At 50.2% G+C, this 21,459-nt stretch overlaps 1 protein-coding gene across 3 annotated transcripts in view; it reads left to right on the top strand.

Annotated features, from left to right (window-relative positions):
• The window catches only part of ARID4B (AT-rich interaction domain 4B), a 172,213-nt gene that overhangs the window by 54,619 nt on the left and 96,135 nt on the right, over nucleotides 1-21,459 (top strand). For all 3 annotated transcript variants that reach the window (XM_045010207.1, XM_045010205.1, XM_045010206.1), the window contains exons 6-7: nucleotides 5,589-5,668; nucleotides 9,658-9,749. In XM_045010207.1, the coding sequence (XP_044866142.1) occupies nucleotides 5,589-5,668; nucleotides 9,658-9,749 (172 nt within the window). The remainder of the gene's footprint in view (nucleotides 1-5,588; nucleotides 5,669-9,657; nucleotides 9,750-21,459) is intronic.

Raw genomic sequence — 21,459 nt, 5'->3', positions numbered from 1 at the left:
TTGGTTGGAGCACCTTGTCTTGCAATCAAAAGAGCATTAGCGGGTCTTCAACAGCCCATTGTCTGGCTTCTTTGTATATAGCTGGGGTGGCCAAACTGTGGCTTGCAAGCCACATGCAGCTCTTTTACTGTTAAAGCACTGCTTGTGAAGCCCCCCATGCTCACCCCCCATTCTCCACCTATCAGACTTTTGGGCAGGTGGCGGGGTAGGGCTTCTGCCCAGTGGGGAGAGGGGGTCTTGGGGCTTCAGCCCCGCAGATCATGTCCGCCGAGGCTTGGGGCTTCAGCAGGAGCAGGGCTGAAACCCCGAGCCCTGGCAGGTACGCTCCCGCTCTCAAACTTCTGACGATTGTCGTATGCAGCTCAGAGGGTCAGTAAGTTTGGCCACCCCAGTATATAGTTTAGGTACTTAGTTAGCCTTTAAGTTAAGTGTGACGTAGTTCAGTAGTTAGCGTCCCGGCTGGGACTTCACCCCGGAGTGGGGCATGCCCCGCTCTCCTGGTTTTCTGGTTGCTCGTCATGCAACAGGCCGATGGCTATTAGTGACCCCCACAACAGTTGTCTGAAGTGCTTGGGGAAGTCCCATAGAAAGAACAAGTGCAGAATCTGTAAGAACTTTGCCCTAGAACTCAGAAGGAGTGGGATATCCGCTTGAGGGCTTTCCTCATGGAGACTGCGCTTCGTCCTGCGTCGGAGCCCTGCCTCTCTTATCCCACACCGAACAGCTCAGCATTGGTGCAGAGCGCACCGCCATCGCTGGCTCCGTCAGACACCGTTCCCCCTCACCAGCGCCGAAGAAGTGGCAAAAGAGGAAGAGCCCCCTGGCACTGGAAGGGAAAGCAGCCTCGGGCAAAAGACCTGTGTCAGGCCATGTGCCTGCCCCAGGGCTTCATGCGGGTACAGCTGAGATCGGATCCTCCAGCCCGGCCAGGGATCCGCCTCTGACTCCCGGGAGTGGCAGGGGACCCTGGCTTCTCCTAGGGCCCTCGTTGCCTGAAGTGGCCCTGTGGTTAAAGAACAAGCCGGCTGACACCATGCCAGGTGCTAGACTCGGCTAAGGCCCCAATACCTAAGAGCAAACTGGTCATGGAACCTCCGATAGGGCAGTGGAGCACCCTCTGTCCCCAGACCGGAGGCTTAAATCCCTGTCTCCGTGGCCTAGGATCCCGGCACCACGTTCCCTGTCTCTGGTCAGAAGACCAAGGTCCCCGACACCGCGCTCTCCCCTTACAACACATAGGACACTGGAGTCAAGGCACCAGTCCCCGTACCACCGATACCAGCGAGCTGCCCTCCGAAGATCACCACTGTGCAAGTCACCCTTGCCCAGACGGTCTCCAGGACATCGGTCCCCACTGGGGCGGAATCGCTCCCTGTCGCAGCACTGGTCTTCATCCCCTCAGTTCCACTTGTTGGGCAGGCACCGATCCTCATCCTCACCTTGCCAGTCGCTGACCAGGGTCAGTCGGCAGACTAAGGCCTCAATGGCTCCGCCCTGGTCACCGTAAGGGCAATGGTCGGCCTCGGACCGGGAGTTCAGCTCCTCTCCAAGGAGGGGTGATTTGCCGCCGAACTGCAAAACTAGCGCAGCACCTGCAGCTACGGCATGGCAGCAGGGACAATGGCCCGCTCAATGGCCGTACTGGAACCCTTGTGGCGTGCCCATAATGCCAATCCTGTACTCCCACCAGTCCTCCCTGACTGCCTCAGACAAACTGCTGCTGGTACCGAATCCAACGTAGGGGGCAGTGCATAGGACTCCAGCATCTAAGGAGCTGTCCCCGGAGAAGGAAGGGGAACCCGCACCTCCCCCAATGGTGCACTCGTCATCATCTCCTATCTAAACGGGCAGCCCCCTGATGACTTCAAGGAGCACCAGGCTCTCCTTAAGAGGGTGGCTATGAACTTGAACCTAAAAATTGAAGCGGTCCCAGTGGAGTCTGACGACCTCTTTAACTTTATATCCACCCCGGCCTGGGTTGCACTGCCCATTCACCAGGGGTCCTTAAGATTGCTAGATCACTGAGGCAGACCCCCTCTTCAATTCCACCTACTTCTAAGAAGGCTGAAAAAAAGTTATGATGTCCCTGCAAAAGGGTTCAAATATCTGTGGCATCAGTGGTCGATATTGACTGCTATTAATGAAAGGGACAGGCAGGGCCAAGTCAGTGGCATGCTGAAAAACAAAGATGCCAAGAGACTGGCATTTGGCAGAAAGATTTATTTGATGGCAAACCTGCAATTTCAGGTGTCTAACCAACAGGCCCCGTTAGGCAGGTACAATTTTAACCTATAGGACTCCCTTAACAAATTCAAGGAGGCCCTTCTGTAGGACTGAGCTCAGGAGTTCGCTGCTTTGGTGGACGAACGCACAGTTGTGCCAAGGGGGGCCCTTCAGATGGACTGGGACGCTACTGACACAGTGGCCAGAATGGTCGCCTCTGCGGCAGCCATGAGGCGCACTTCCTGGTTGCAGTCCTCCGGGTTATCCTAAGAGATGCAGGCCACTATACAGGACCTCCCATTTGAGGGGATGGGGCTCTTCTCCGAGCTCACGGACCCGAGACTCCATGGCCTTAAACACTCCCATGCCACTCTCCACTCCTTGGGCCTCCATACTCCTCACCAGGCCAGGAAGCCGTTCCGCCCTCCAACTCCTCCGCCTTCGCAGTCTAGGTCCTGGGGGACTCCCTGGCTGGGCACCTACAGGAGGAAGGATAGAGACAAGGGGTCTAAGCAGCAACACCCGTCATCTTTCCGTTCGTCTGCTCAGCTTGGGTCTTCCAGAAGCAGTCATTTTGAGGGTGCGCTTGAGGACGATGCCCCAGTCACCTCCCAGGATCTACCCTTCCACTCTTTCCTTGACCGCCTCCGCCCCTTCCGGTTGTCCTGGTCTTAGCTGACCATGGACCATTGGGTGCTCAAAGTAATATCCTCAGGTTACATCCCAATACACCTAGAATGGAATCAACATGAGCAGGCACTTGAAGAAGAAAAAAACAGCTACCTATCTTTTGTAACTGTTCTTCGAGACGTGTTGCTCATGTCCATTTCATTACCCACCCTCCTACCCCTCTGTCGGAGTTGCTGGCAAGAAGGAAATGAGAGGGCATAAGATCAGCGGTGCCTATATACAAGCGCATGTGCGGGGCACTCACAGCTGACCCTACGGATACTGCTAAGACAAAAATCTCTGACAATTGCATGTGGGCACGCATACACCTAGAATGGAATGGACATGAGCAATACATCTCGAGGAACAACAGTTATGAAAGGTAGGTAACCTGTTTTTCTCCTTTAAAAGAAATTGAGATTTTGTGAGCTAAGTATCCAGGTAGGTATTACTACAGAGAAATTATCTGATAGAATAAGAAAGTAGGATGAGGGCAGAACATGGACAGAACAGAGGCCAAAATAGAATGAAGGGGAAGAGGCAGAGTAATAGAGAAGGGTGTGGCCATGAAGAAGAGGTTTTCATAATCAATATAGAAGTGGACATGGGAATTAGTGAGGTGGTGAAGAAATAGTGTATGGACATATAAATAAAAAGTATACTTCAAAGTTCCAAATAGCCTGAAATTTGGATGGAATTGTAAAATGTGATGTGAAAAACGCATGAAATCAGCAGTTTGCCAAAGTAAGTGATGTAGAAATAGATATGGGCTAAATGGTGGAGGCAGCTGGTGCAAGGAGTTGCAGTTTGAGGTTCAAAGTGACATGTGCAGCTGTCAAAGATTGAGCCTGAGAAAGAAAGAAAGGGAAGGTGGAAGTAAAGAAGGGAGGAGAGAGCTGACCTGGAGATGTGATTGAAGATACTGTGCTTACCAGATAGGATGATACCCATCTTGTGGGATCAGTGAAAGTTGGTATCGTAGCTGCCAACTTCATCATGTCTAATGCAGTTTGGGAGTGAAATGACATTCTTAGCAGCAGCAGATTAGGAATATACTTTATCAGGTGGGTGAATAGAAGCAGGACTGAAAAAAAATATTGGTATCTGTGGATCTGAGGAAAATCTGGTTGAGAGCTGGGTGTTCCTGTCAGACTCCAGTACAATCCCTAGCTTGGGTCCAGTTATATTACTATTATAATAGGTTATTCCCTTTGCTATAGTAGTATAAGGCAGTGGTTCTCAACCAGGGGTCTGAGGCCCCCTGGTGGGCCACAAGCAGGTTTCAGGGGTCTGCCAAACAGGACCAATGTTAGACTTGCTGAGGCCCAGGGCAGACTGCCTAAGCCCTGCCATGCAGCGCTGAAGCTAGGGGCCCTGAGCCCCGCCACGTGGGGCTGAAGCAGAAGCCTGAGCAACTTAGCTTCATGGGGCGCCCTGTGGCTTGGTCCCCTGGGCAACTGCTCTGCTTGCTACCCCTTAACGTCAGCCCTGACTTTTATATGCAGAAAAACAGTTGTTGTGGCACAGGTGGGCCGTGGAGTTTTTATAGAATGTTGGGGGGGGGAGGGGGAGGGCGGCGCTCAGAAAAAAAATGGTTGAGAATCCCTGGTATAAGGCACCTTTATATACTGATAAGAGTCCACACTGTTGAGGTGTGGGGTTGGTACCATTTTACATTTTAACTATACCAGTATATAGTTAAAGCAGTATTACTGGTGTATGGACAAGGACTAAGTCATGCCCTTGACACTTCTGATCTTTGTAACATCATTTGTGTATGTACAAGCACCTGGCTTATTTGGTGTCCAGAGCTTTTGCATAGAGTTCTACATCTTCAAGAAAAAGCCTGCTGATGGGCAAGTTCCTCCTTTCTCTAAGATCTTGGAATAACTGATTTGCATTTCATTGACTTTCCCTGAAACCTTGACCTCTTGGTTTCCTTTTAAATTTTCAGTTTCAGGATAGTTCCTTTAAATTCAGTAAACTACTGTACTTCTGTTTGGTAGAAAACTGGAAAGGTTGCCTTGCTGTGTATTTTGAAGGTAAAGGAGAAGAATATGCAAGTGTGGCAGAGATAGCATTTGCTCTCTACATGCTTTTTGGCTATGCTTTTTGGCCAGATAAGACATTCTCTTGTGGGGACTGCATGTTGTTATATGGCTTAACAAAAGAAAAGGAAGATGCTCTCTATTATTAGGATGCCCTCAGCCAGGGATTGGGGAGGAGATAAATAAATTAGTCAAAATAAACACAGTATACAGAGTCTAACTGTCCAGGGTTCATAATGCAGGTACCTACCAAGTTCTAGGCATACCGTGGGGAGTTTTCTCCTGTTGTAATCAGTTTACGGAAACACACATATGTTGCAGGTTTTGGGATTACAGCTAAACTACACAAGTTCCCTGGAGTAATAGTTGATCTCAATCCTCTAGTTCCCTGAAAAACTTCTAGAACTATAGAAAAGTACAGTTACCATCTAGTTTGGTGTTCCCTCTTAGTGATGAAACTGGGGTTGGGTGTGTCATGTTCAGAAAGGGTGGTTCTCAATGCCCTGTCACAGAGAGTACTGGATTTCAAACAGGAAAAATATTCAGGGAACTGAGCAAAGGATATTTCCACAGCAGGAAAAATACAGACCAAGTACTTTTTCAGTTTATTAACTAATAATCTTCCTTTCCTTTTTTCCCTGGTGACAGTATTTGATGATGGAGATGAGAAGACTCTAAGACGCTCTTCTCTTTGCCTGAAAGGAGAGAGACATTTTGCTGAAAGTGAGGTAAGTGATTGGTGTCAGAATGAACATATCTTAATTCCACAGTGTTTATATTTAAAAATAATCAAAACAATGCCTTTCATCCCAATTTCATCAGTTTAATTAGTGCCTTAGACTTTCAAAGGCTAAATATATTAATGCTGCTAAAATTGTGACTATGCAAAATATAATCCACAAAATCTAGCTCATTCCTTTACACCCAGAAATAAGATTTGAGAGTGACTTCTCCAAACTAAAAGTTGCCGTCAAAATTGACACTTCATATTTATTTTTTGCATAATGGGGTTCAGTAGTGATATTACTTTATAAGTTGAATTATTTTTGCTAGAAATACTTTTCTTAGCTTTCTTAGTAAGCACTGATTGAAAAAAGATACTGCAGTGTAGTGCATGACACACATGATGATTTGTATCTTCTCACATAATTACACTTTAATGGGAGCTGGTGCAAATGACCATGTTTAATTTGTAAATGTTGTTGTAATAGCTAATAAATTTGAAATCTCAGATACATCTGTGTGCTGTTACTTTGAAGAAATGTTTGTCCCTCCAGAAATAAAAAATCTTTTCGTATTTGTTTGATGTTCTAGCCTACAGACTAATTAATTACTTCTAAAATATACAAATACTTTCTAAACAATTACAGTGTTAAGTCAGACGTTTATTTCTGCTTATTACACAAGACCGTATGAGCAGACAGACAAGCAGATGGACCAATATATGTGAACATGTTAATTTATCGAAGAGCTGTTTGAGAAAGTGTTCAGTTCAGTAGGAAAATTCATTCTGTGCTATACTCAATTGAGCATGTTGCTCAGTTGTTGTGAATTACGCATTTTTACTGTGCCTTTGTTAAGGTGCTCAGATTCTCTCACTAAAAATTTCAAGTGTATGTACCTAACATTAACCTCCTAAGTACCTAAATATGGATTTAACTATCAGTGGCCTAATTTTCAAAGATGATGAGCATCTGCTGCTCCTGTTGAATTTTTGTGATTTGTAGGTTCTCAGTGCTTCTGAACATCGGGCTGCTTATATATATTAAATATGGGGTTAGGAGCCTAACTTTAGGAATCCAGATTTGAAAATTTTGGCCAAGATTATTATATAGGTTAATCTACCTTCCTGCTGTCTGAACAAGAATGTCCATCTGTCCAGATTATTGTCTCTGATTCGCAGAAACCTAATTTTAAGGTAACCTCTCTTGCTTTTCATTTTGCCAGTCCCTTTTCTTTTCAGGTATTTGAGCACTTGGTTTTTAGCCAAAAATCACTGATTTCCAGTTCCCTCACTGTCTGCAGTTCTAGTAATTGGTTCATGATAGGTATTCCTTTACACTTGGAAGTTAAAATTGCACCTCCACTTTCTTCAGCACTTAGGCTATGTCTAAATTACAGTAGGACCTCAAAGTTATGAACCCCTCAGGAATGGAGATTGTAACTCTGAACAAAATGTTATGATTGTTCTTTTAGAAGTTTACAATTGAACACTAACTTAATACGACTTTGAAACTTTACTATGCAGAAGAAAAATGCTGCTTTTAACCATCTTAATTTAAATGAAACAAGCACAGACAGTTTCCTTATCTTGTCAAACCTTCTTTTTAAACTTTCCCTTTATTTTTTTTTAGTTGTTTACATTTAACACAGTACTGTACTGTACTAGCTTTTTTGTTTTGTTTCTGCTACTGCCTGATTGAATACTTCCAGTTCCAAAGGAGGGGTGTGGTTGACCAGTCAGTGGTCTCTGAGGTTCTAGTGTACATCATTTACAGCGGTGCAGCTGCACCTCTGTAGCGCTTCTGGTGAAGATGCGCTAAGCCAACAGGAGAGAGCTCTCTCGTCGACTTAATAACTCCTGCTTCCGCGAGCAGTGGTAGCTATGTCAGTGGGAGAAGCTCTCCCGCTGACATAGCACTGTCTACATCAGTGCTTAGGTTGTTATAATTTACGTTGCTCAGAGTTGTGGATTATTCACCCCCCTAAACAACGTAAATTATGCCAAAGTAATTTGTAGTGTAGACATAGCCTTAGAATTATGCCACAGTGCTGTTCTCTTGTTCTGAGCTAGGGTTTTAATTCTGTCCATGCCCATCATTCTGTGTAGAGTAAATATGCAACTTCCATCACAGTCACAGACAGATGTATGTTTGCTTTTTGGTTTGAAAGAGGTGGGCTTCATCAGCTGCAGTGAGTTCAGTCTGGCCTACAGAATATTTTTAATGAGAATCTGATGTATTCTTCATAGTTTGAAACTTGCATTACATTGAGAATGGTTAGACAAAGAAAGTTTTCACACTTCTTGAAGTGTAGTCTGGTAACATTTGGTTATTGTGTAACTAACTGGGGGAAATAGCTCTTATTTTTTATGAATATGATGCATGCCTTTATTTGTGTATATATGATGGGTTACTTGCTATGGAGTTAAATCAAAAAGGGTTAAAGGAACCAAGCAGGAAACTTATAATAATGGCCTAGATAAGGGGCACCCCAAGGAAAATTCAAACACAATAGTCAGGTTTATTACCATGAGTAGTGACTTCTCAGCCCCAAACCTGGTGACATAGCTGTTTTGCCAAGGCTAGGAAGAGAGAGAGAAAAGGGAACACTAAGATATTACAGGATCCTGGCTATAGAAAAGGACGAGGGTTGTGTGAGTGGCCAGAAAACTGCCCAGGAAATGACAGGAAGAGCTGACAGATTGGCAAGGGGACACAGAAACAGAAAGAGCCTGCTGCAAGCAAAACAGTCTGTTATTTCCAGCTGGAGATGGAGGTTGGCTGGAGTGAGGGGAACTTAAAAAGCTGGCAAGGAAAGATTAGGGTGTAAGTAAGACCCATGTGTATATGCCTTTTATTGTTTTTATTCTTTAATCTGTGTGCTTTGTACCATTGGGGAAGGAATAAAAAACGCTGTATTTTGAAGATGTGTTCTTGAGTCACTTTAATCAGCTCCTGGGTGCCAGGAGTGAAAGAGCTTACAGGCATCAACTGCAGTTGGGCCTGTTGCATTAATACAGTTGGGAAAGGGGCCCTGCTGCTTAGAGACCAAATCCCAGAGTGGTTGGTTGTATGGTTCCATCTAGAGTGAGGTGCAAGACACAGGGCCTGTCACTTGAGGGTATACTTGAGAGGGACTAGAAGGGCTCTAAGATGCAGTTTGCCCCTTAACTGTGTCAACTTGCATTTAAATAACAATAAAATATGCCAATAGTAAAAGCTCTAGGTGCCCTAACAACCAGTTATTTACAATTGTGAATGATAACAGAGAATGACTTCTCCATAAGACTCCAATTTCAAAGGCTAGCTATATAAGGTGCTGGAGGTCTGTGAGATCCTTCTTTTTTCACCCTCATCCTGAAAAGACCTAAATTAAGATATCGTGCTCTCTCAGCCTTTCCAGACAGTAAGTACCCCCCTTCCTAAATACATCTGTTTTAGAATCTTTGAGGAACATGTTGTTCTTGCCAGACTCTGTTCTTCACTCTTGCAAGAACACAGCTGTGCAATATTTTGTCATTAATTGATAAGAAAGTTAACTTCATTTGGTTTGCCAGTCTCTGTTGGTTTGCCTTGCTAACTTCAGTTTTTCTACATGAAAGACCTTTGTCCATTTCCCTTACAAGTATAATTGGGATGTAGATCTAAGGGTGCTTCAGAAGCAGAATGTGCTTCATCTAGCAAAGGGAAGGGAGTATCTCATATCAAGATGTCAGAGTTTCAGTTCTCCTTTACTGAGAAGTGGTCTCAGAACAGGGCCTTCAGGGTGTATGTGAGAATGGCTGTGTAGAAGAAGTTAGTTTCTGTGAAATGTTAATTTCTAAAAAACAAGGCCATTGTTTTTAAAGCAATGCTGTCTCTGCTCTAAGTACATTGTCAGTAGGAAGACTTTCCAGTTACAAAAAATACATTTATTAAAGTATATACAAATTAAATTTGGTATAAACTCTTGAAAAATTGGTTTGCGTTTTATGAGTTTAATTATCTTCCAACAGACATTAGATCAGCTCCCACTCACGAACCCTGAACATTTTGGTACTCCTGTCATAGGAAAGAAGACAAACAGAGGAAGGAGATCTAATCATATGTAAGTTAAATATCTTTTCAATCATTTGTTTGAGATCTGCATTAATTTACCTTCTTATATTGCATCATTAATTCCAGAAGTTTTTGTATATTTCAGACTTCTATAAATTATTAAGATACTTAGCAAGTTGAAAGAAAAGTGACATTATTCTAAAGTTGACGGAAAAGTCAGGAAATAATTTTCCCTGTGTTGCTGTACTGCAAGGATTTCAACAAGTGCTCAATGTGTTTTCCAGCTAGCACAATTTCACTGTTCATTATGGACAGGAATTTTTAAAAAGAAAAAAACATGCAATAGATTTCCCTCTGGAAGGATATTAGCATAGGTTCTGGAAACAGTAGTTGAAATTGTGTTGGGCTCTATCTGTTTGAAAACTTTTTTAAATAGTTACAAGTCTATGTATGATGGAAGGCTTTCTCTAGCTGACATGAGGGTTTTTTAGCCTCTAGGGTCCTGAAACAGTCTTGGGAATTCTTTACATAATTCTAGTCCCATGGGTAAAGATAGTTCACTCTCTTCAAAAGGGTACAACATTTGCAACCAGATGTGACACTAAAGAATAAACTGCTACAAATATGGTGTCCAAATTTCCATGGGACAGAACATCTTGATAATCATGATCTATAGAAAATCTACATTAAAATCTCTGTTGAGTAATTCCTCTTTCTTTTGCATTAACAGCTCCAATGGTGAGGACAAGTTATTAACATAGTTATCAGAAGGTAACCTGGTTGTAATGAACCGAAGTTACTGTTCTTTTAGCTTTGTAATTGGACCTCTTGGATAGTATCTTCAAAGTAATGTTCAGTATTTTGCTCTGTGTAATTCATTTATCAGCTTTTACTCCTGGGGGAATTCTCTGCCAAAAAATTTAAAATTCTGCACAAATATTTTAAAATTATGCATATTTTATTTATCAAAATAACACAATATAATGACATCAGTTTTAATTATTTTGGGCATTTATTTCAAAATACCTGTCAGCAAGTATGTCTGTAACAATATAGACAACCAAATATATTCAAGAAATGTTTTTTTGAGAAATACATTCATTACTAGGCCTATTAATACAAAACTTTCAGTAATAATTCATTTAAACTACAATCCAGAAACATATTTTCTGCTTCCCTCAGAAGCAGTGCAAAGGCTTGGGGGAGTCAGGGGTAACAGAGTAGCTGAGGGAGAGGCAAATTTTAGGAATGTGTAGAGGACAATTTCCTGGTGCAAGTGCTGGAGGAACCAACTAGGGGCAGAGCTCTTCTTGACCAGAATTAGTAGGGGAAGCAAAAGTGGATGGGAACCTGGGAGGCAGCAACCATGAGATGGTTGAGTTCAGGATCCTGACACAAGGAAGAAAGGAGAGCAGCAGAATACAAACCCTGGACTTCAGAAAAGCAGACTTTGACTCCCTGAGGGAACTGATGGGCAGGATCCCCTGGGAGAATAACATGATGGGGAAAGGAGTCCAGGAGAGCTGGCTGTATTTTAAAAAATCCTTATTGAGGTTGCAGGAACAAATCATCCTGATGTGTAGAAAGAATAGTAAATATGGCAGGCGACCAGCTTGGCTTAACAGTGAAATCCTTGCTGATCTTAAACACAAAAAAGAAGCTTATATGAAGGGGGGAGGGATAGTTCAGTGGTTTGAGCATTGGCCTGCTAAACCTAGGGTTGTGAGTTCAATCCTTGAGGGGGCCACTTAAGGATCTGGGGCAAAAATTGGTCATGCTAGTGAAGGCAGGGGATTAGACTCAATGACCTTTTAAGGTCCCTTCCAGTTCTAGGAGATTGGTATATCTCCAATTATTATTATTATTTTATTATAAGTGAAGATTGGACAAATGACCAGGGAGGAGTATAAAAATATTGCTCAGGCATGCAGGAGTGAAATCAGGAAGGCCAAATCACACTTGGAGTTGCAACTAGCAAGGGATGTTAAGAGTAACAAGAAGGGTTTCTACAGGTATGTTAGCAACAAGAAGGTGGTCAGGGAAAGTGTGTGCCCCTTACTGAATGGGGGAAGCAACCTAGTGACAGAGGATGTGGAAAAAGCTAATGTACTCAATGCTTTTTTTGCCTCTGTCTTCATAAACAAGGTCAGCTCCCAGACTACTGCACTGGGCAGCAAAGTATGGGGAGGCGGTGACCAGCCCTCTGTGGAGAAAGAAGTGATTCAGAACTATTTAGAAAAGCTGGACGAGCACAAGTCCATGGGGCCAGATGCACTGCATTCAAGGGTGCCAAAGGAGTTGGTGGATGTGATTGCAGAGCCATTGGCCATTATCTTTGAAAACTCATGGCAATCGGGCGAGATCCCAGATGACTGGAAAAAGGCTAATGTAGTGCCCATCTTTTAAAAAGGGAAGGAGGAGGATCCAGGGAACTACAGGCAAGTCAGTCTCACCTCAGTCCCTGGAAAAATAATGGAGCAGGTCCTCAAGGAATCAATTTTGAAGCACTTAGAGGAGAGGAAAGTGATCAGGAACAGTCAGCATGGATTTACCAAGGGCAAGTCATGCCTGACTAACCTAATTGCCTTCTATGATGAGATAACTGGGTCTGAGGGGATGAGGGGAAAGCAATGGATATGTTATTCCTTGACATAAGCAAAGCTTTTGATACGGTCTCCCACAGTATTCTTGCCAGCAAGTTAAAGAAGTATGGGCTGGATGAATGGACTATAAGGTGGATAGAAAGCTGGCTAGATCATCAGGGTCAATGGGAATGATCAACGGCTTGATGTCTAGTTGGCAGCTGGTATCAAGCGGCGTGCCCCAGGGATCGGGGCTGGTTTTATTCAACATCTTCATTAATGATCTAGATGATGGGATAGATTGCACCCTCAGCAAGTTTGCAGATGACACTAAACTGGGAGGAGTGGTAGATACGCTGGAGGGTAGGGATAGGATACAGAGGGACCAAGGCAAATTGGAGGATTGGGCCAAAATCAATCTGATGAGGTTGAACAAGGACAAGGGCAGAGTCCTGCATTTAGGATGGAAAAATCCCATGCACTGCTATAGATTAGGGACTGAGTGGCTAGGCAGAAGTTCTGCAGAAAAGGACCTAGGGATTACAGTGGATGAGAAGCTAGATATGATTCAACAGTGTACCCTTGTTGCCAAAAAGGCTAACGGCATTTTGGGCTGTATAAGTAGGAGCATTGTCAGCAGATTGAGGGACGTGATCATTCCCCTCTATTCAGCATTGGTGAGACCTCATCTGGGATACTGGATCCAGTTTTGGGCCTCACACTACAAGAAGGATGTGGAAAAATTGGAAAGAGTCCAGTGGAGGATAACAAAAATGATTAGGGGGCTGGAGCACATGATTTATGAGGAGAGGCTGAGGGAACTGGAATTATATAATTAATAATTGCGGATACAGACTAACATGGCTGCTACTCTGAAACCTGGAATTATTTAGTCTGCAGAAGAGAAGAATGAGGGGGGATTTGATAGCTGCTTTCAACTACCTAAAGGAGGTTCCAAAGAGGATGGATCTAGACTGTTCTCAGTGGTACTAGATGACAAAACAAGGAGTAATGGTCTCAAGTTGCGGTGTGGGAGGTTTAGGTTGGATATTAGGAAAAACTTTCACAAGGAGGGTGGTGAAGCACTGGAATAGGTTACCTAGGGAGGTGGTGGAATCTCCTTCCTTATTGGTTTTTAAGGTCAGGCTTGAGAAAGCCCTGGCTGGGATGATTTAGTTGGGGATTAGGTCTTGCTTTGAACAGGGAGTTGGACTAGATGACCTCCTGAGGTCCCTTCCAACCGTGAGATTCTATGATGATTCTATGAAGTAATTGCCAGGAAGGAGCCTGGGAGTGAACCTGGGTGTGGGTGAGAGAAGTATGGAACAGTTGGGGTTTTTTTTGAAGAGTGGTAGGGATTGTTAGGGAATTGGGGAGTCTCCCCCATGCAGACTCTGGCTGACCCCTAGCCTCTCCCATTCAGTCAGGCACATCTGTCCTCATTCCCCATGTGTCCCTGCACTCCCACTCACCTAGCCAGGGGCGGCTCTAGGCACCAGCAAAACAAGCTGCTGCCTAGGGTGGCAAAATATAGGGGGCGGCAAAAGGCTGCAGCCGGGCAGGGCCGCGCTACCGGCTCCGCTTGCGGGAGAGGGATGGCCCCTTACCGGTAGCGCGGCCCCCCCTGGCTGCAGAAGATGGGCCGCTCCTCCTCCGCTTGTTCCCCCGGTCCTAAACAGCCCGGCAGCAGCTTGGCTGGGGGGGCGGGGGGGGGCTGAGCTCCGCCCCGCTCAGAGCTGCGTGGTCAGGGGGCGGGGCTACAAGCTCCGGGCCGAGCAGAGGCAGCTGAGCTCAGCCTGGAGCTCATGGCCCCGCCCCCTCCCCACGTGGCTCTGAGCGGGGAAGAGCTCAGCCCCCTCCGGAGCCATGCGGCTGCTGCGCTGTGAGCCGGGGGTAAGCAGCCGGGGCGGGGGGGTGGCTAAGGGGCAGGGAGTCCCAGGGACACTCAGAGGGCAGGGAGGGGGCACAGGTTCTGTGGGGGGGGGCGGTCAGGGGCCAGGGAAGGGGGGTTGGATTGGGGGGGTCTCAGGGAGGTGTTTGTCAGGCACCCCCTGACCCCATTACCCCCCAGGCCCAGCCCTGACCCCCAGCTCTGAGCCCAGCCCCTCTGATCCAGACACCCCCCTCACCCCATTCCCCCCACAGCCCTGACCCCCAGCTCCGAGCCCAGCCCCTCTGAGCTGGGCACCCCCCTGGCCCCATTCCTCCCACAGCCCTGACCCCCAGCTCCGAGCCCAGCCCCTCTGATCCAGACACCCGCCTCACCCCATTCCCCCCACAGCCCTGACCCCCAGCTCCGAGCCCAGCCCTTCTGATCCGGACACCTCCCTGACCCCATTCCCCCCACAGCCCTGACCCCTAGCTCTGAGCCCAGCTGCTCTGAGGTGGGCACCCCCTGACACTATCTCCCTCACCCCAGACCCCCAGCTCCGAGCCCAGCCTCGTTGAGCCAGGCACCCCCCGATCCCATCCCCCACAGCCCTGACCCTCATCTCCAAGCCCAGCCCCTTTGAGCTGGGCACCCTCCGACCCCATCCCCCCACCCCAGACCCCCAGCTCTGAGGCTAGCCCCTCTGAGCCAGACAACCTCCGACCCCATCTCCTCACAGTCCTGAGCCCAGCCCCTGTGAGCCGGGCACCCCCCAGAGCCCAGCTCCCCACCCAGCCCTGGGCAACAGCAGCACCACCTCCAGGCAGTGACAGCTCATTGGCACCAACCATCACCCTCACCCAGCGACCGCCCATTGTGTAACTGCCAATGTATACAGACCAGTAAAGCATTTAATGTTTTTAAATAATGTATTTGGTGTATTTTCAAATTATTACAAACTAATTTTCACTAGTTATTTTTTACATTTCCAAATACATGTTACTATAGTATTGCAACTTTTTTTTATGGAAGGGGCCCCCAAAATTGCTTTGCCCTGAATCCTCTGGGCGGCCCTACCCAGTGTGTGTGAGGAGCCGGGGAGGGAGGGAAACGGGGTCCCCTGGAGCCGAGCCCGGGCTGCGATGGCGGCGAGGGGCTCCTGGAGTGTGTGAGGAGGTGAGCGGCCGACTGGGTTCGTCGGTGCTGAGCAGGTAGCCCCGCAGCCGGAGATCCTTGCCATCCCTCCTGCCAGGGCTGGGCCAGGGCACCGTGAGGCTGAAGAGCAGCAGGTCCAGGGGGCTCTCCAGGTCTTTGGCCGCCAGCATGTCGAGGGTGAGGGCGGTGAGCACGAACTGATCCACTTTGGCCACCAGCAGTGCTGCGAAGCCCAGGGAGGGGGCCGTGTTCTTTACGCCACCCCATAGCCGTGCCACCACCTGGAAGTACTCCCGCTCCGTGCTGCCCAGCAGCTCCACCCGCATGGGGACAGAGTCGCAGCTGGGCCAGGGCTCGGCTGCAGTGTGCTGGTAGCGGATCCCACATTTGCAGGGGAGCCCAGTGCTGGGGCAGCAGGGGGTGTGAGTGGGGGGCACTGGTGGGAGGGGGGGGGCTCATGTCTGGGGGTGGGGGGGGGCAGCCAAAATTTTTTTTGCTTGGGGCGGCAAAAAACCTAGAGCCGGCCCTGCACCTAGCCCTCCTCCCCCATCCTCATGTGTCTCTGCACCCCTCCTCTTCCTGTCACCATGTGTCCCTGCACCCCCACTCAGCTGCCCCTCCTTCCCCATCCCTATGTGTCCCTGCATCCCCTACTCATTCATCCCCTTGCCCCCATCCCTATGTGGCCCTGCACCCCTCCTCCCCCATCCGTCCCTGCACCCCCACTCAGCCATCCTTCCTCCCCCATCCCCGTGTCCCTGCACCCCCATTCAGCCATCTGCTTCCCCTGTCCCCATGTTGCCCTGCACCCCTCCTCCCCCGTCCCCACGTGTCCCTGCACCCCCATTCAGCCATCCCCTTCTCTCTGTTTCCATGTTGCCCTGTACCCCTTCTCGCCCCATCCCCATGTATCCCTGCACCCCCACTCCCATTCAGCTCCTGGTTCAATGCTGTCACCCCACTAGCTCCTGTGCTCCCACCTCAGTCTGTCCCCCCCACTAGCCCTTCTGAACCCCAGTCTATGTGACCCACCAGCAGCCCCTTGTGCCCCGCTCTGCCTGTCCCCCGCATACCTTGAGCCATCTTACCTGGTCCTGAGGGCAAGGCACTGTGAGAAACGCAGTCTCTCTCATTCCCTATCCATGGCTGGCTGAGCTGGATGCCTTTTCTTCTGGTGCTATAGCAGCCCCAACGGGGAAAAGGTGTAATTGCAGTGGGGGACATACATTCTGCATGTGGTTAGTGGCACAGAATTCCCCCAGGAGTAAGCTTTGCACTAGAGCAGTGGTTCCCAAACTTGTTCCGCCACTTGTGCGGGGAAAGCCCCTGGCGGGCCGGGCCGGTTTGTTTACCTGCTGCGTCCGCAGGTCTGGCCGATCTCAGCTCCCAGTGGCCGCGGTTCGCTGCTCCAGGCCAATGGGAGCTGCTGGAAGTGGCGAAGGCCGAGGGATGTACTGGCCACCGCTTCCAGCAGCTCCCATTGGCCTGGAGCAGCGAACCACGACCACTGGGAGCCGCAATCGGCCGAACCTGCGGACGTGGCAGGTAACCAACCCAGCCTGGCCCACCGGGGCTTTCCCTGCACAAGCGACGGAACAAGTTTAGGAACCCACTGCACTAGAGCAATTGAGTGAAGACATTACCACAACCAAAAAGGCTACCCAAGTGCTTCAGTGTTCCTATTAAAAAATGTACTTCCTTCCAAAAAAAGAGAGGGGGATTTCTGAAAATTTCAAACTGCAGAATTGACCATATGGTTCTACTGCAAACCCTACTTCTTGGAAGCAGAATAAAACATTTTGTGCTGTAGTGGGAAAAAGTAACTATATACAGTTGAAGTCGGTTTTATCAAATATTTCAAAGGTCTTGTGATTCCTTTTTTAGACATCCTGTTATTTTTCAAACAGTAAAATTGCTGATCCCTGAAGTCTTCAGCAATAAATTTAGTACTTAAGAAAGATGTGCTTCACAAGAATACAATAGGGTCACCTTCATTCTGACAGGTGTGTAAGAAGACATTTAAATAGTCATTTTAAAAAAATAGTGCTTATATTTAACTCTTTCCTTGTTCATAATATTCTTAAATGTGGTGGGTTTTTATACATTTTATTCTTTTCTATTTGGTACATTGAGCCTGCCCATTGGGTTACAGAGCCTGAAATTAACACGTCTTTTCAGTTAACTTCCTTGTTTGCACCAGCATCATCAATGATGTTTGGAGGGCTCTGTGAATAAAATTTTACTTTAGAGGCAGCATATTTACACGTGAACCCAAATCATTGTTCTGCACCCTGAATACTTTAGTTCAGGGGTTGGCAACCTACGGCATGCGTGCCACCTTTGATTTTGCCTGGCACGCGGCTGCCAGCCGGGGTCCCGGCCACCTGCCCCGCTCAGCGTGCTGCCGGCTGAGTGAACGGAACCCCAGGCCGGTAGGAGGCTGAGCAGGGCCGGCAGCTGGGACCCCAGACCGGCAGCAGGCGCCCCCCGCCCCCCCCCGGCTCTTCCCTCACCATGCTCGGGTTCTGCGGCTCCCGGGAGTGTGAGCCGCTGGGGTGCGGGGCCCTGAGCCTGCTGCGGGAGGGGCGGCGGCGGGGGCTCACACTCCCGGGAGCCACAGAGCCTGAGCATGGCGAGAGGGGAGCCGGGGGGGACACTGGGCAGGTGCACCCCTTGGCTCCCCCCTCACCGTGCTCAGGTTCTGCGGCTCCCGGAAGTGTGAGCCGCCGCTGCCCCTCCTGCAGCTCCCCCCTTCCGTCTGCCTCAGCACTCCACGTGGAGTTTTGCCTCCACTTGGAGCCAGTGTCTGATCGGCATGGGCATGGTAAGGGGAGTCTCGGGGCGCAGTCAGGGAGCAGGGGTAGGGTTGGATGGGTTGGGAGTTCTGGGGGTCCTGTCAGGGGGCGGGGAGTGGTTGGATGGGACATAGGAGTCCCCGGGGGTCTGTCTGGGGGCGGGGGTGTGGATAAGGGTTGGGGCAGTCAGGGGACAGGTAGAGGGTAGCGTCCTAGGGGGGCAGTTAGGGAGGGGGTGGGGGTGTCAGGAGGGGGCAGTCAGGGGACAGGGAGAAGGGAGGCTTAGGTAGGGAGTATCAGAGGGGTAGCCATGTTAGTCTGGATCTGTAAAAGCAGCAAAGAATTCTGTGGCACCTTACAGACTAACAGACGTTTTGGAGCATGAGCTTTCGTGGGTGAATACCCACTTTGTCGGATGCAAGTGGGAGTGGGGTTCTGGGGGGCAGTTAGGGGCAGGGGTCAGGAGGGGGCAGTCAGGGGACAAGGAGCGGGGGTGGGGTTCTGACCGGGGCAATCGGGGTGGGAAGTGAGAGGGAGTAGATGGGGGCGGGGCTAGGGCAGGGGGCTGGGGCATAGCCTCGGTTACAGAGTTCCCCGTGACCACGGCCAGGGTATGCCTCCAGCTCCTGGGCCACATGGCGGCATGCACATAAGTGGTCCGCCATGCCAGACTTCGGATGAGGCCCCTCCAACTCTGGCTAGCCTCAGAGTTCTCCCAGGCCCGGGATAGGCTGGACAAAGTCCTTACGGTATCGGCACTGGTGATCACCTCACTCCAATGGTGGGCCTGCCCGGCCAATATGCTCCAGGGCATTCCCTTCCGGGACCCGACCCCGTCACTAGACCTCGTGTCCGATGCGTCGGACTTGGACTGGGGGGCCCACATAGGGAACTCACAAACCCAGGGCATGTGGTCGACCGTGGAGTTGTCCCTTCACATAAATGTCAAGGAGCTCAGGGCAATATGACTAGCCTGTGTGGCGTTCAGCGCACAACTGCGTGGCAAGGTGGTCAGGGTACTCATGGACAACACCGCCGCGATGTTTTACATCAACGGGCAAGTTGGGGCGAGGTCTTTGGCCCTCTGCTGAGAAGCCCTCAGCCTCTGGGAGTTCTGTATAGCCCACGACATCTCCCTGAAGGCTTTCCACCTGCCAGGTGTCGACAACACACAGGCCGATCGCTTGAGCAGTGTTTTCTCCCAACACGAGTGGTCGCTGCACTCAGAGGTCACTCACCAGCTCTTCCGAGTGTGGGGCACTCCCCAAGTAGACCTATTTGCCACCCGACAGAACCGGTTCTGTTCCAGAGGGGGTGGTGAGGAAGAACGCAATCTCAGATGCCTTCCTCATGTCATGGTCGGACCAGGTCCTCTACGCCTTTCCCCCGTTCCCTCTCATCAGCAAAGTCCTAGAGAAAGTAAAAATGGACAAGGCACGTGTCCTCCTGATCACCCCAGCTTCGTCCCGGCAACATTGGTATGGGACCCTCCTGGGCTTGCTGATGGCCCCTCCGCGGCCGTTGCTGCTCCGCCCAGACCTACTCTCCCAGGACTGGGGCCGCCTCCTCCACCCCAACCTGGACACCTTCCACTTGACAGTGTGGCTGCTCAATGGCTAAGTGCAGAGGAGAGAAGGTGTTCAGAGGGGGGTCAGACGTGTCCTCCTAGAAAGTAGGAAGCCATCCACCTGCCAAGCCTACCTGGCGAAGTGGTCCAGGTTCTCCAGATGGGCGGGTGAGCGGGGTACTTCCCCAATGTCTGCCCCGCTCCAGCCTATCCTTGAGTACCTCCTTCACCTTAGGACTCGGGGCCTGGCGCCCTCCTCCGTCAGGGTGCACCTGGCGGCTATATCGGTGTTCTTCTTCGAGTGATTGCTCCTATCCATTCCAGTTAGGTGTGCGCGCCGTGCATGCACGGCATCTCGGAACTTTTTTACCCTAGCAACTCCGGCGGGCCGGCTGGGCGCCCCCTGGAGTGGCGCTGCTATGGCGCTGAATATATACCCCAGCCGGCCCGTCCGCTCCTCAGTTCCTTCTTACCGCCCGTGACGGCCAGTTGGAACTGTGGAGTGCTCTTTGTCCTCCACGACCCTAGCTCTCGCTTGTTGTTTGTATATAGTTAGTTTAGTGATTAGTTTTACAGTTAGTTAGTTAGATAGTTAGTGTTAATAGATAAGGTAAAAGGGGGGGTTTTCCCCTTTTGCCTCACCCGGTGTGGGCTCATGCCCAAAGCACCGGGCTTTAAGCCCTGCGCTGAGTGCCAGAGGCCTATGCCCGTCAGAGACCCACACGACGCCTGCCTCCGTTGCCTGGGCGAAGGGCATAGAACAGATAAGTGTTTGCTCTGTTCTACATTTAAACCGCGGACTCGAAAAGAGCGGGATATCCGCCTGAAGCATCTCTTGATGGAAGCGTCGCTTCAGCCACCGGCACCGTCCGCGCCGGCACCGCGAGCTTCCTCGGTGCAGAGCGCACCGGCGGCACCAAGCCGCTCCGGCTCCGCGGCACCGAAGCCTCAGAAAGCGGCTACGAAGTCTCGGCACCGCTCGCTTTCGCCTTCGAAAAAACATAGGCTGGCTAAGGCACTGGCGCAGGCTCGCGCTGAGGACTCGGCGAAAGCGGTTGCGCCACTTGCGGCCCCCGCGGTGTCTGTGCACAAGCCGTGCACTGGACCTTTGACTCCAGCGCCGCAAGGCCCGTCGAGTCCAGTGCCGCCACGCTCCCCGGTACCGTCCGTGGTTGAGCCCCGGCTGCCTTCGACGCCAGAGACATTCTCTGAGGCGCGTGAGCTGATTCGGCTCATAGAGTCACCGAGCCTCCGGCCCCCGGCACCGCCGGTGCGGGCTGTCGTGTCGGCGGGAAAGCCGGCCAGAATGACCCGGCCGCCCTCGCTGGACAGACGACATGGACGGCACACCCGGTCCCGATCACGTTCCCGGTCCCATGGCAGATCTCCGTCCCGTCGCTCGCGATCTCGGCACCGCTCGCCATCGCGGTACCGATCGCCGTCGAAACGTCGGTCGCAGTCCCGGTACCGCTCGTCATCGCGGTACCGGTCGTACTCCCGGCGCCGCACGAGGTCCAGGTCGCCATCGCGTCGGCACCGCCAGAGGTCGCCGTCCTGGCACCGTTCCCGGCACCGCAACTCGCGCGGGCGCTCCCGGCACCGGAGGTCTCAATCCCGGTCGAGCTCCCGGCACCGGTCGAGCTCCCAGCACCGGTCGAGCTCCTGGCACCGTGACGGACGTCACTCCCGGTCGCCATCCCGGTACCGAGCGGACCAGCATCGCTCTTCGCTGCCATCCGGGGACGGACTACCTCACTCCGCAGCGCATTCCGTCAGCGCCCCGGCACCTC

Source organism: Mauremys mutica, chromosome 3 (genome assembly GCF_020497125.1).
Source record: "Mauremys mutica isolate MM-2020 ecotype Southern chromosome 3, ASM2049712v1, whole genome shotgun sequence".
NCBI lineage: Eukaryota > Metazoa > Chordata > Testudines > Geoemydidae > Mauremys > Mauremys mutica.
This window is presented reverse-complemented; position numbering and strand designations above follow the sequence as displayed.